At 49.3% G+C, this 14381-nt stretch overlaps 3 protein-coding genes across 4 annotated transcripts in view; 1 reads left to right on the top strand and 2 right to left on the bottom strand.

Moving 5' to 3' along the window:
• The window catches only part of CSTF1 (cleavage stimulation factor subunit 1), an 8741-nt gene extending 7159 nt beyond the window's left edge, over nucleotides 1–1582 (bottom strand). The window contains exons 1-2 of the mRNA XM_042051193.1: nucleotides 780–1582; nucleotides 1–48 (exon numbers count right to left, since the gene is read on the bottom strand). Coding sequence (XP_041907127.1) covers nucleotides 1–48; nucleotides 780–899 — 168 coding nt within the window. The 5' untranslated portion in view covers nucleotides 900–1582. The remainder of the gene's footprint in view (nucleotides 49–779) is intronic.
• A 232-nt stretch (nucleotides 1583–1814) lies between these two features.
• On the top strand, nucleotides 1815–7080 carry AURKA (aurora kinase A). Of its 2 annotated transcripts, none has more exons than XM_042045288.1 (9): nucleotides 1815–1889; nucleotides 2041–2128; nucleotides 2788–3070; nucleotides 3601–3700; nucleotides 4311–4502; nucleotides 4725–4863; nucleotides 5211–5359; nucleotides 5917–6091; nucleotides 6384–7080. In XM_042045288.1, exons 2-9 carry the CDS (start codon nucleotides 2075–2077, stop codon nucleotides 6567–6569), a joined length of 1278 nt encoding a protein of 425 aa, XP_041901222.1. In that variant the 5' UTR covers nucleotides 1815–1889; nucleotides 2041–2074; the 3' UTR covers nucleotides 6570–7080. The 2 variants fall into 2 exon arrangements, with proteins under 2 accessions (XP_041901222.1, XP_041901230.1); XM_042045296.1 differs by lacking the exon at nucleotides 1815–1889 and adding an exon at nucleotides 1893–1911.
• A 424-nt stretch (nucleotides 7081–7504) lies between these two features.
• Nucleotides 7505–12430, bottom strand: FAM210B (family with sequence similarity 210 member B). Its single transcript, XM_042045308.1, has 3 exons — nucleotides 12249–12430; nucleotides 10572–10744; nucleotides 7505–9504 (listed from the first exon to the last, which is right to left on the bottom strand). Exons 1-3 carry the CDS (start codon nucleotides 12387–12389, stop codon nucleotides 9288–9290), a joined length of 531 nt encoding a protein of 176 aa, XP_041901242.1. The 5' UTR covers nucleotides 12390–12430; the 3' UTR covers nucleotides 7505–9287.
• Nucleotides 12431–14381: the final 1951 nt, after the last annotated feature.

Below are 14381 nucleotides of genomic sequence, written 5' to 3'. Positions count from 1 at the left end.
CCGCGAAGGCTGCTGCATCGAGCGCCCGCACATCGATGGGAGGCGGCTCTTGGGGGGGAGGAGGGGGGCGACACAACGGGGCGGCGTCACGTGACCGCCACACCCCGCGCATCACGTGACGGGGAGGCGGGAGTCACCCCCCCCCCCCCCTCCCCCCCCCCCCGGGGCGGGGGCCGCGAGCCCCATCCCCGCTTCAGGGGGTCCCGGCGCCCCGCTCCCCTTTCCCCCCCTTCTGGGGATCCCGGGGTCCTTCTCCCCGTCCCCCCTTCCGGGGGTCCCTCTTCGCCATTCCTCCCCTTCTGGGCGTCCCGCTCCCCATTCTCCCTTCCAGGGATCCCGCAGGTTGCTCTCCCCATTCCTCCCCTTCCAGGGGTCCCGCTCCCCATTCTCCCTTTCAGGGATCCCGGGGGTCGCTCTCCCCATTCCTCCCCTTCCGGGGATCCCGAGGGCCCATCCTCCCGTTCCCCCTTCCGGGGATCCCTCTCCCCATTCCCATTCCCCCTTCCCGGAGCAGCAGGGCCTTGGCGGAGGCCGCAGAGCCGCGCTCGGGGCGGGATCGCGGGCGGGGCAGCGGCGCGGGCCCGGCCGCCACCGGGCGCGGGGGGAGCCCGGGGGTTCTTTTGTGTCGCAGCCGCAAAGCTCCGAAGCGCCGCTTCCGCCAGACCCCGGATCCCAAACACGGCGACGTGAACGGGCTGGGAATTAAGTTGCTGGCGCTGCTGTCCAGCGCTGCGGGCGGGCCCGGCCCCGTCCCCGTCCCCTCCCCGAGTCCTACTCACGTCAGCCTCGAGAAAGGGCAGCCGGAGCGGGCGCGGGTCGAGCAGCGGGGCTGCCATGCTCCCCATGCCCCGGGGCAGCTGTCGTCTGTCACACGCTGCAGCGACACGGCGACCCGACATCTTCTTTTTACCTATCCTGAACCACTTGTAAACACCAACACACACAACCAGGGTCTCCTTCGCTCTTGTTTTCAGCACCGCGGAGACAGTGAAAAGTTGCCTTGGATCGCAGTTCTTCACAAGCCCCAAGTGCCGACTGGAGTTTCCTCGCTCCGCGGCGCCTCGCAGGGACCCGGGGGCTCCGGGCTGCGGGGCAGCAGCGCCTCACGCCGCGCTCACTGCGCTACTCACGGGCCGCGTTCGCTGACCGGCCGCGCTCCCGCTGTCCCGGCGTCTCCTCGGGAGCCGCGCGGGTCTGGGCGCTGTCGGGGGCTGCGACGCGAGGGGTCCGCGCGTCGCTCGGGCCGGGCCGGGCGGTGCCTTCGCACTTCGCACTCGCCCTCAAGCGCTGGCGGCACGTGGCGCTGCCCGGGGCCGCTCGGCCGGGACGCACCGGGAGGCTCCGGCCCTGCTCGGCCCGTCCGGGGGGGCACCCACACAATGGCCCCGCTCGCGCTCGGCCCCACGCGCGGTGGCAGCACCGCCGCTCCCCGGCCTTGCCCGGGGGTGGATGGGGGTGTCTCGGGGGGGGGTCTGGCGGGAGCGGGACTGACCTGGCGGCGCTCCCGGGTGCGGGGCGGAGCGGAGGCGGCGGCGGCCACAGGTGGGAGCGCGGCGCGTTACGCGATTTGCGTAGCGGAAGCGGCGGCTCGGCCGGCGGGAAGTGCGCGGGCGGCGCGCGCCGGGGGGCGCGGCGCTACGCAAAGTGCGTAACGCGCCGCGCGGCGACAACGCCGGCGGACGGGCGGGCGCGGCGCGTGCGCCCCTCGCGGCGCGGCGGAGCGCGCTCGGCAGCCAATGGGCGGGCGGGCCGCCCGCAGGAGGAGCCAATCAGCGTGCGCGGACCGCGCGAGGGCGGCCAATGGCGGGCGGCGGGGGTTTAAAGGGGTACTTAAGGCGCGGCGGTTTGAATTCAAACAGCTCCAGCGGCCCTGAGGTGGCGGGCCCGGGGTGAGCGGCGCGGCCTGGCCTGGTTCGATGGGGGTGCGGGCAGGGGGGTGTTAGTAAGGGATTGCTATCGATAAGGGCTGGTGATTGATAAAGGGCCCGAGACCTCCTGTACTCCGGTCACTGACCGCCGTTGGCTCCCTCTCGCCCGCAGGCAGAGCCGTGCGTGCCGCTCCCGCTCGGGCGCTATGGACAGGAACATGAAAGAGAACCACGCCGCGTACCCCAGCCGCGCTGCCAAGGTAAAGGCCTGAAATGCGCGGTTTATGTTCGTCTTCCTGAGCAGTTTCCTCTACTGGATCGTTGGTCTCGATGCCTGGGAGTTCGCCATTAAAATTCTGTAGGTCTGGTCTGTTCAGGGAGTGGCGGTTTTTGCGTTTCTCCTATCGCACATTCGCTACAGGTTTCAAATTAGTAATTTATCTTTCAGTAGCTTTCTCCTGGACAGAACAGTGCCCAGAGGTGACTTTCTTTATTTACTATTATTAATATTAGTATGTCTTATTAAATGGGGAAGGCCTCCTTATAATTTAAGTACTTAAGATCATTTAAAGAGTAAGCAAGTGTGTATAATCAAATTATTTTAGATACAGGTTTTAAAACCGAGCACTGTGTCAATGTCACCATTGATACATATGTGCAGCAGTGTCCAAGATCACCCTGATTATGTATTTTTTCTATTTAGAAACAGAGGTGCTTTCTCAATATTTTAACATAAAATCAAGTAGACCTAGTAAGGTTTTGAAACAGTAAAAACAAAATTTCCTTTTAATTAATCTATCAATACATGATTTTTAGTGTTTCTGTTAATATGCTTTGTGTGGTTTTGCTATCCTGAATGGGGCTGTAAAGATTCTGGTGTGCTATTGTACAATTAACATGTCATCCTTTCCCTTTGAAGGTTGCAAATCCCATTGGGGATGGCCCCAAACGTGTCCCTGTGTCCCAGCATTCAGCCCAGAGCCGGTTACTGACCAGTGGAGCTCCAGCACAACGTGTTCTGTGTCCTGCAAACTTTGCCCGGCGAGTTCCTGTGCAATCCCAAAAACCTGTACTGTCAACCCAAAAACTGTCCAGTAACCAAACAGTGCAGCAGCTCCGACCCAAACTGCCCCAGCAAGCCCCTGTGAAGCCTCAGGCTGCAAGCAAGAGTAGTGAAAAACCTCCCCAGGCTGCAGGACCTGGTAATTCTGAGGATGATTTACATGTGTGTGCAGCTGTGACACTCAGGACACTCCCTAAAACTGCTGCTGGGCTGGCAACAGGCCTGGAGGGAAGTTCCTGGTTGTGCCCCCAAGCAGAAGAGCAGCACATGATTCACCTCCGGTGTCACTGCACCATCCTTGTGAATTTATCTCTAAATTAACTCCTTAGAGCCAATATGCTGTTAAAAACTTCCAGGTGCTCAGCAGCCAGCTGGGAGTTAGTATAACTGGCACTCAGACCTTACAGGTTTTTCTGAGATTCATGTACAAGAATACTTTTTTCTGGGGGGAGAATTAATGGGTTTTTATTTTCAGAAAGCTTTTAAAATTACATTTTGCCAGTGCTGTTCCTTTCCTAGCAGTCAGTTATGGTAGGTTGCATAAAATATCATTGAATGTATTCTAAAAGCTGCTTCAGATGATGCACAGGGGTTGATTTGCTCCTATGGGTGTGTCTGTGTTGTGTTTGTGGGTCTGGTTCATAAACTGATTTATTTCTCTGTACACAGCAAAAAACCCTGAAGCTGAGAGCACCTCTGAACAGAAAACTGAAGAGCCTGCTAAGAAGAAAAGTGAAGAGCCTAAAAAGAAAAGTGAAGAGACTAAAAAGTAAGTTTTATGCCTAAATTCTGAGCCCTGCTGGAGTTCCCTTGGTTGTGGAGCCTGGTGACCCTCACACTTTGCAGGCACAACACAAGGAAAGCTGCCTTGGACCTGGCAATTTGTCAGGAACAAGGACTTGCTGTAATCTAAAGAAAGCTTTGCTAAATGCAGAGTAGCTCTTCCCATGGGAGAACACTGATAGCTGCTGCCCCAGTCATGAGAGGTGCTCCTGAAAACAAAGCCTCCCTCATCGGGGCAGGAGGCTGGAGTCTAATGTGGGATGAAATTGGATTTGTTTATGGCAACTTTAAATTGTTTTGCCATGCCCTAGTGATGTGGCTGGGTTAAGAGTATCTAAAGGAGCCCAGCTTGGCAAACACAATTTCGTTTTGTAGTAGTGTGGCTGGGGTAGTGTCTGCAAAAGCTTCAGGAACAAAGAAAATAGCTTTCAGAACTTCCTTTTGAAAAATGTCCATGCCTACTTGATTCTCTTGGTGTTTTCTTACAGACTAAAGTCTAGTTTAGAGCCCTAGCATCTTTTGAACAGGAATGTTACAAACTATAAATTTGAGTCAAAGCCAACACAACTATCCAGCTTTTAACTTTCCTCTTGCAGAAGGCAATGGTCTCTTGATGATTTTGAAATTGGTCGTCCTCTGGGGAAAGGAAAATTTGGGAATGTGTACCTGGCGCGTGAAAAACAGAGCAAATTTATTCTTGCACTGAAAGTGCTCTTTAAAACACAACTTGAGGAAGCTGGTGTAGAACATCAACTACGAAGAGAAGTGGAAATACAGTCTCATCTTAGGTAAAATTTAGTGACTAAATACTCTGCTTTGTTTGCATCCAAATAAAGTAACCTTGATTATGATAAGGTTTTCCCTTTATGATAAGATTTCCTTGTTGTGAGGTGAAGGAACACTTATGGGATGAAATTCCCATGCTTGCCTTGAAAGGGGGGAGCAGGACAGGGAAATTAAAGGTTTTGGACAAACACCTGGTTCAGAAGAACATTGAAATCTCTTTGCAGGCACCCCAACATTCTCAGATTATATGGCTACTTCCATGATGTGACAAGAGTCTACCTGATTCTGGAGCATGCACCTCGTGGAGAAGTCTACAGGGAACTTCAGAAGCTCACCAAGTTTGATGAGCCAAGAACTGCTACTGTAGGTTGTTCCAGCTTCCTATCATTACTCTGTGTATCTGGGATATCTGTGGGATAGTGCCAGCTCTTCAGATCACGTTCTGTGTTCTGCTGGAGAAACTGAGATTCCTTAGCTGCTAGCTGGCATAGGGACAGGGAGTAACTGGGAAGACTTAGTGCTGTGCAGGAATTTATGTTCAGAATTGTTTAATATTGCAAGGCACAGCCTGTATTGCCAGACTTCAAGGGTTAAGGAATAATTGCTTTAACTTAAAAACTATAATTATGCCTCAAAAAGGCTGTGCTGCAGCCAGATAAACTCAGGTGACAATGCCATTGTGGCTTAAAGATTGTTCTTTCTGCACCCAGTACATCACAGAACTTGCAGATGCCCTCTCGTACTGTCACTCCAAGAGTGTGATCCACAGAGACATCAAGCCAGAGAACCTGCTGCTTGGATCAAATGGAGAGTTAAAAATTGCTGACTTTGGGTGGTCTGTGCATGCTCCATCTTCTAGGTGAGAATTCAGTCTCTTGTGCAGTGAACTCCTGTAGTCAGTGTTAGTTTTTGTGTCACAGTTGTGGAAGGGAGGTTATATGTGAACTTCTTAAAATACTGGTGAAAAATGCTGGTACAACAGAGGTCCTAACAGTCAACTGGTGTGGGAGTGTTGTTATCCTGATTTTTAGGGCAAACCTTGCTGACCCTGAAAGAGATGTAGGTTACTGCAGGCTTACCATGGTCCCTGAGATGACAAACCAGCACTTGCACTCAAACATTACACTGCCAGTTTGGTTATTTCTTAGAGAGTGTGACGTTGCACCTGACAAGAGAGGAACAGATTTGTTCTAGCAAGTTGAAGAAGGTGTTGAAGGGGTGAAGAAAGGAGCTAAGACTAGTTGCAGGAGAAGTAGAAAATGTCTTGCTGGCTTTTCTTTCCCAGCTGTTGTGCTGCTGAGCCCATTCAGGTGGGTGCACTGAGGTGCAGATGATTGCCAGTGTTAGTCTTTATCTGGCTCTTGAAATAGATCCTATAATTATCTTCATCAATGATTAATTTGGATTTTTCTTCAGGAGAACAACTCTCTGTGGGACACTTGACTACCTGCCTCCTGAAATGATTGAGGGAAGAACACATGATGAAAAGGTGGATGTTTGGAGCCTTGGCGTTCTGTGCTATGAATTCCTTGTAGGGAAACCACCTTTTGAAGCAGCAACCTATCAGGAAACCTACAGAGCTATTTCCAGGGTAAGTGCCAGTGCTTATCTGGGTTGTGCTTTTAGTTCTAGAAATGTTTTCTTCATGCTTCAAACTTAAACCAACACAATAATACACAAATACTTCTACAACCTGTGAATTATGATGAACCAGGATTATGATGAAATGATTTGGTGTTTTCTTAATAGGCAGAAGATGCACACCTTGAAAGCTTTGCCAGCCTTGCAGGCTGTAACTTGGAGGTTGATTAGAGCCCTTTGGTTCTATAGTTTGGCTATTGCTAAAGAACTTTTGTGTAATTTTTAATGTCCTTTCTCCTTAGGTGGAATTCAAGTTTCCTCCATTTGTAACGGAAGGTGCGAGGGATTTAATTTCCAAGCTCCTGAAGCATAACCCCTTCCATCGCCTGCCCCTGAAGGATGTCCTTCTCCATCCCTGGATCACAGCAAACTCTACGAAGATTCCCAGCAGCAAGAAGAGTGATGGTGCTGCCCCATCCAAAACATAGTTTTAGGAGGGTGACTTGTGGGATCAACAAGAGGAGCCTTGTACTGTGACTACTGTAATGCTTACAATAGGAAAAGCAGGTCTTGGAATCTAGTGGCAATTGGGATGCAAATCCTTGGGTTGGCTGATGTCTTACACTTGAATTGCAGCATCAAATTATTTGACTTCTAGCTGGAGCTTGGGGAATATTTAATGTACTTGAAATCCAGTTCCATGTGGGCCAGGTTTGTTGATGTAAAGCTGTTGCAGGCTCCTGTGCTGTGGTCTGTGCTGAAAATGATTCGTTGTTCCACCAAGAGAAGTTGTTGTTCTGGCTTATTGAACAGTGCAATATCCTGGCGATGCCTGCTCCTCCCTCCCTGGGCTGCTCAGGGTCTCCTACCTGTGGTGTAACCTGAAACTGAGCGAGGTGAATGCCTTTTTCAAGTGTTCTAGAAACGATGTGGCAATTGCTTTTGTCTCTAGTTTTAAATGTGAGCACTCAATTTGTAAAATAAAGACTTCCTATACTGTACCCAGCAGGGTGAGGTTCCTTGTGGGCACTGGTTGGCACTAGCACAGCTGAACTACTCCTGGTGCCAGAGGTGAATTCCCACAAGTGTAATTCCCACCTGTCAAAAAGGAAGCTCACACACTCATTTACTATCCCACAAGCCCAGTTTAGGATTACCAGGTAAGTACCAAATGTGTTACTACTTAACCTGGTTGGTTTATTGAGAGCTTGGCCTGCTCTGTCCTTTTTCCAAGGAATTTATTCAAACATCTCCCATCTGATATCTTCCAGCCCTTTCTCTCAGAAGTACTTTCAGATGCGGTGTAACAGGAACTAACAACACCAGATGTTGTAAGACATTCCTTAAACTGGACCAAGGGTCAGGCCCCTTGCCACCAAAATAAAGAGACCAACTCTTTTCCAGTAAAACACTTCAAGCAAACTAAGAGAAAGCAATTTATTGCCTTTTCACTATAAGACTTGGCTATTTTATAAACAATTTTAAAAAATGATCCTTCTACAAGTAAGGATTCCAGAATTCAAAATATATTCTTGAATTAATTTAAAATATACTTTGCAAAAAAATTCATCTAAACAAACTGCCAGTAGTTTATACAACCCTATTTACCTTAACTAATCAGAAGTCTGGCCATAATTTATCTGAAGCTGTTTCTTTACAGCAAGAAATCTCTAGCTGAGTGCTGGTGCCTTCTACTGACTTAGGTACATTTATTTTGAAGGAGTTCAGCTTTACACAGGATTTTGAACAAGAAGCTCTGAATATACCTTCTCTATCCAGTTTAAGACAAAACTTCTCAGAAATGATTCTGAAGTACACAAGGCTGCCTCAAGCGTTATTTAGGAATTCTTATCCTTGGTACACAGGAAAGCTGGGCCTTCCTGGGACGGAAGGAGTTAAGGTGCAATTTAACTCACTAAATTTTAGCAAAAATCAAAAGCATCAGGCTATCTTCCTGCTATTTTACTTAAATCACAGCTCTGTATGAACAGATGTATCAGAGCCACCTTGGGGAAGTGCAAGCACAAAGATAATGTGAAAAGAGCAGACAGCAGGTCCCAAACACCCCCAGATCTGGCTCAAACTCACAGCAGCACAGGCCTGAGCCCCAAACCCAGGCTTAGCCCAGTGTTACACTCATTATTATGATTATGTTTTGGGATCAGTCTTTGGGTTAACTGGAAGGTGGAATGTGGATGATACATTCTAACACAACAGTGTCCCCATAAGGAACGGCAAAACCCCCTCATTGCTATACTCTCCACCCAAAGCACAGGAATTCTTCCTGGGATGCTGCAAATTGGAATGTTTGGACTTCATGTGCAGATTTGAGTTTCACCCACAGGAGCAGAGAGCTGCTGGGCTTACTTTAAAAAAAAAAAAAAAGTGTTTCCAGTACAAAGTCAGATCTCAAAATGCTAAACCTTCACCAGCTTATCTCTGCCTTGATGCTCTTTGGAGTATGTTCACAGAGGTAATTCTGGTTACAGTGACTTCAATAGACTCAGGATTTCTTCTGAGTCTATAGACGTTAGGAGAAAAAAAAAAAAAGGACTTTAGTAAGGCTGGCTCCTAGCCAGCACATTTTCAGACAATAAAATCTTGGAATATGGAAGCACTACACGTAGTTTCAGAACAGTGCATCACCTATTGGTGACTAAACCAATTATGACTGTGCAATAATCCATCATATGGGTATTCCTACTTAAGTGAGTTCAGTGCCTGTGTTATACTGCAAGAGAGGCTATAATAAAAGCCTCTCCTAACAAAAAACCACCCACCTGCCACTTTAGATTCCAATACATACCCTTTTCAAGAGAACTACCCCTGTAGTGAGATATTGTTTTTTCTACTGGAAAGAGAATCTCACTGTTTCTCAGCTACACAGTAATAAATGAGTGCTATGACTGTTTTGAAAAGGAAAAAAAAGGTTCAAAAAGCTGGATTATAAAGACCCAGAACTGTGCTCATTGTCAAGCATTTACATTCCCACTTGAAGTGCAAACCAGATCCCATTTGAACAGGTTTTTCCAAAGAGTAAGTGGCAAAAGGGAAAGGAGACAAGGACAGCACTTCTCACAATTACCTGAAAGACCAAGTAAGAAACGCAAAACGAGGTCAACCTGAACCCAAATAAGTCCTTTAAACTTTGCACCTGAAGAGCTACGTGGATGTGGAGCACTGGAAAACAAAAAGCCAGGCAGGGCTCAGGGGTTGGAGGCAGGGGGTTTGAAGAAGCCGACCTTGCGGCAGTAGCGGACGATGAAGGGCACGGACACCACGGTGATGCTGATGCGCACTGGGGCAAAGAGCTTGTGCACAGCATAGGCCAGCACGAAGGTGCTGGTGCCAGCTGCCATCCGGGACTGCAGCGAGGCCTCAGTGAAGCCCAGCTTGAGCAGAACTGCGCTCATGTCCACACCGCTGCGGGAAGAGGGAAGAGGGCTTTAGTTTAAGATAGAAAAGATAAAGCACTTGTTTTTCGTTCAGGGAATTTAATGTATCGTGCTTGCAACTCAGCCTTTAGAGATAAAATTTCTCTGCATAGTGATTCTCAAAATGTTACTGTGAATTTGTATTGGAACTTCATCTTCCCAAATTTTACGTTCAACTCTATTCTGTGTCTTGGGGAAATTTATCACCTAAGCACAGACCAATGCAAACCAAACGAGGTACCTGTTGTTAGGCTTAGTGTTCTAACACAGGAGTACAAAGCTGTTAAAATGACAAATTATGTAAAGTCTAGCAAGTGAAGGAAGTGTTACAGATCTCAAATGAGCATTATCCACCAAATTCATTAATATAGACATAGCAGATTTCATCAGGGATTTAACCATACCTTAAGGAAAAAAAATGTTATTACCCTGTCCCACGATGTAGCGAACAGGAGAAATCAGGCATTCACATATTCCCCACTGGAGTCAGGAAGAAGCAGCAGGGAATGTTTGGAAAAACAACACATTCCCCTGTCTCCTCAGCTGGAACACCTCATGTAACTGATGCATTCCCACAAAGCCACACACAAAATTCCCCACCTGACTCCCGTGCAGTTCTGTTACATTCTCACTGTAATTCTGTTCTAGTGGCTGCTGTTTTCTGCAGTTCCACTGCACAAACTGTGTTCAACACCCAGAAAAAAAAGTTTATCTCCAAGCCCCAGCACTTTTGCATGGCTCTATCTCTCCAGACCAAGCAAGAACAAAAGATATCTGCAAAACAAATACATTCTCTGCCCAGTCAGTTATGTTGGTGCTGTGTCTGCTGTTTTCACTGCTGATGAACCCGTGCAAAAAGACCTTGTACAGCTCTCTTGTCTCATGCCTGATGGGAGATCAGGTCCATTTATGGACCCATCCATACTCAAAATTCAGGAGGTGACTATAGATCTAGCAGGCATAAGGTGCCTGTCTCCTGCCAGAGGCAAGCACAATGGTAAATGTATTTTACTTTTACCATTACCCAGAGTTGGCAGACAGCTGTACAAACCTCACCTTGACACAGCCAAGTAGAAGATTCCCAGAGATACTAATGAAATTCCAACATGGAAGGAAACTCCTACAGCACCATATTCTTTAAAAACTTGTTTCAGCTGCTGGGATTTGTTGAGTTTCTTGTTTTCAGCACTGGGATCAGTGGCTGTCTTTTTGAGGGGTTCATGTGCATCCTAGAAAGAAAACAATTAAAAGTATTTATTAGCATTACGCACAAGATCATATTCCAGTTAGTTGAACCAGTCTGAAATAATGAAAGAAGTGTCTTGCACACAGTGATTTGGGAAGACAGTAACTCACTTCTGCTCTTCCAGATCAGCACAGCAGATGCTGTGGCAGAGCCCAGGCAAGCTCCCTTCTCCCAACTATTCCTGTCAAAGGGATGCACTGAGCTTGGCATAAATTCTTACACAATTCAAGTTTCATAATTAAAACCAGATTATTTGATCCAAATGTGTGCCAAGGCACACCCACACAGCTGCTTCAGACATGAGACTGAGGTGTCAGAGCTATTTGCTTCCACCCACTGCTCAGCTTTACCCAGCGACTCCTTGGAGCACAGCTTTTTGTTCCAGGGCTAAGCAGCCAGTGGCACTGGAAGCCCACCCGGTACCACTTAGTAACAGCTCCCTGATGGAAGAGATCCAACGTTTAGATTCCTATAAATCACTCTTAATGGATGAGCTGATAAAAGGAAGAACCGGGAACTGCAAGTGATGACAGGAACAAGCAACTCTGTTGCCACGGCATAGACAACAACTGCAGGGACATGCCAGGGCTGGTGTCAAGAGTCCAACTGCACTGAAAACGTTTGTCACAGTAGAAGTCATTGACAGATTTTTATTTGAGTACATTTCAAGCGCAGAACTTCATACTAAACTATATGCCAAAGCAATCTGAAAAGACATCAGCGGAGGGTAGCAATGAGGCAGCCCTTGGAAACCCCCCATGCTCGCCAGAGAAGAAATACTAACAGGAATAAAACATCTCCTGATTCTTGTATCTAAATTTTTCAAGCATAATGGATAATTTTAGATTTTTCTTTTGTGACTCATGAGCTCTAGGTCTTATGGATGGATCATAAGGACTGAAAACCTGCTTGTTCTGATCTTCCGAGTCCATTCCAATTCACCCATGTTCCCAGGCTCACACACCAGGAACGGTATTGAAGCAAAACGTTAAAAAAGAACCACTTCAACAGATACTATTTGGAGTACCCAAGGGAGTCATGTACGGAATAATGTACAGCTTAGCAAGTAAAGCTACTGCCTATTTCCATGGCATTCTGCTACAATATTTCAGCTAAAAAGCCGATTTTATTCGCATCATTCATGCGATTTAAAGCACGAAAACATATCTAAACCACCCCGTGATGCTTCGCAACGAGGCAGCAGAAACCACGCCGCAAATTAAACCGTAGAAATTAAACTGTAGACGAGGCATCCCGGAAAGCTCACACTGACAATGTGACCACCAGCAGGTGCAAACCAGCTCCCACAGAAACCCGGGATAAACACGATTTTTTACTGATCCCATGGGGATGCGAGGGGGTGGAGGTGAAGACACCTCCAAAAAACTTAAAGACACCTCCAAAATTGAGGAACACTTTCAGATGAGGGCATTTTGTGCCGTTCCGCGCAGCCCCGCGGCAGGCGGCCCCTCAGCCCTCACACGTACCTTGGCGGCGGCGCGGCGCGGGCCCGGCCCCGGCGGGAGCGCGGCCCAGGCGGGGCGGGGGGCGCAGCGCGGGGGGACGGGGGCCAGCAGCGGGGCCAGCAGCGGGGACAGCAGCGGGGACAGGCGGCACAGGCGATACATGGCGGCACCGCCGGCACACGGCAGCGGGGCGGCACCGGGGCGGCACCGGCCCGGCCTCCCGAGCGCGCACGATGGGCCGGGCACACGCCCCGACCGCCTCCTTAAAGCCGCAGCGGTCCCGGCCGTGAGGAAGGGATGTGTTCTGTCCAAGGCTCTGTGCTACCTGGCCTTGGACACTTCCAGGGATGCGGCAGCCACGGCTTCTCTGGGCAACCTGTGCTAGGGCCTCCCCACACTCACAGCCAAGAATTTCGTCTTAATATCCAGTCTAATAGTCTCTTTCATTTTGAAGTTTTATCCCCATGTCATGTCACTCCAGGCACTTGTAAATAGCCCCAAGAGTCACAGATTGTTCTAGGTTGGAAGGGACCTGCCAGAATCATGTTCAGCACAGGACAGCCCAGCAATCCCCAGCAAAGGAGAAGGATTCTTCCTCAGGAACTGGAGTGATGCAGCAAGGGGGAAGCGCTTCTAAACGGAGAGAGGGGAAATTCACACCCCAGCAATCCCACCCTGGGCATCCCTGGGAGCGGTGTCCAAATGCTCCTGGAGCTCTGCCAGCCTTGGGGCTGTGCCCATTCCTTGGGGAGCCTGGTCAGTGCCCCAGCATCCTCTGAGGAAGGAACCTTTCCTAATATCCAACCTGACCCTGCCCTGGCACAGCTCCAGCCGTTCCCTGGGTCCTGGCACAAGGGCAGCACCTTGCACTTGGCCTTGCTGAACTTCATGAGGTTCGCACAGTTCCACCTCTGAAGATTTTCCAGGTCCCTCTGGATGCCATCCCATTCCTCCAGTGCGTGACTACCCCGCACAGCTGGGAGCTGTCAGCAAACTGTCAGAGGGTGCCCTCATAACTGGGATCACAAGGGTTTTAAAGCTGCATTTTTCCGAAAGGGCTCCGCGCCATCGCAGACACGGCTGCTCATGGCAGGGTGAAGGGTGAATATCCCTGAAACTGCATCCCAGGGCCGAGCCCGAGCAGTAAAATCCCACCCTCTGCCAGCGGCAAAGCCTTTTCTCTTCATGGCTGTGTTTCCGCAGCCATGTGAGCACACAGGGCTGGGGACAATGGGAGAACTGTGTCGGATAAATAGGACGGGTTCCCTCCGGAAAGAACTTGCAGCTCAGGAGCACAAAGTGGAGCTGCACAGGACAGCACGGGGTGGTGCAGGGCTGGTGGGCGGCTGTTGTTAAGTGCGAGGCACCACAGAACAGATGGGTTTCAAGGAGGATCTCAGGGGAAGAGAGGGAGAGAGCTTTGCTTGCATTGAAATGGTCTGTTCTGTCTTAACAGCACTGCCAGTTCCAGGGCTTTACACTGCCTTTAGTTCTTGCTTCATAAATCCAGCCCCTCTCTGAATGCTTTGAGAAGAATGGTTTCTCAGAATACACTTTCAATTTATTACTGCTCCAAAGCAATTTGCTGTGTGTTTTCTGTGACACACACCTGCACCACCAGAGCAGACATGATATTGGCATGGCAGTGCTCTGAGCAGAGCACACTACAGTTTTGTCCCTTTTCTTTCTGAATAATAAAAAAATCCCAGGAGTTAACTCTGGTCTCAATAAAGGAGATGTCAGTGGCAGCTCTGGGCTCTGCACAGGGACACTGGGTACTTCCCTGTGTTTGTCTGGCAGATCCATCAGAGCTGCTGTGGGACAGAGACCACGGAGCTGCTCTCCTGTGACAGATGTGTTGCTGCTGCTGGACATCCAAAAATCCTGGGCAAGTGCAGAAAAGAGCAGGAGGTCACTTAATGAGGCATGAAAGCATTAGGGCTGGCAGTTGTATATGCACAGCCTGGCTGTCTGCTGCCTCCAAATCTCAGTGGGAGGTTTAGCTTGGAAGCAGGAAGGAACAATATGATAAACACCCAGTGATATATGCTCAGTGAAAAAGGAGCAAACACCCAGGCTGGAGACAGCTTAATGTGAAGATGGTTTATAAGTGCAGGGAAAAAGACATTAGCTGTGTCCTGCTCATTGTAACTA

Source organism: Corvus kubaryi, unplaced genomic scaffold, assembly GCF_017639235.1.
Source record: "Corvus kubaryi isolate FWS band 111438036 unplaced genomic scaffold, C.kubaryi_AGA036_p1.0 134, whole genome shotgun sequence".
NCBI lineage: Eukaryota > Metazoa > Chordata > Aves > Passeriformes > Corvidae > Corvus > Corvus kubaryi.
Note: the sequence above shows the minus strand (reverse complement) of the source record. Positions and strands in the feature narration are given on the sequence as shown.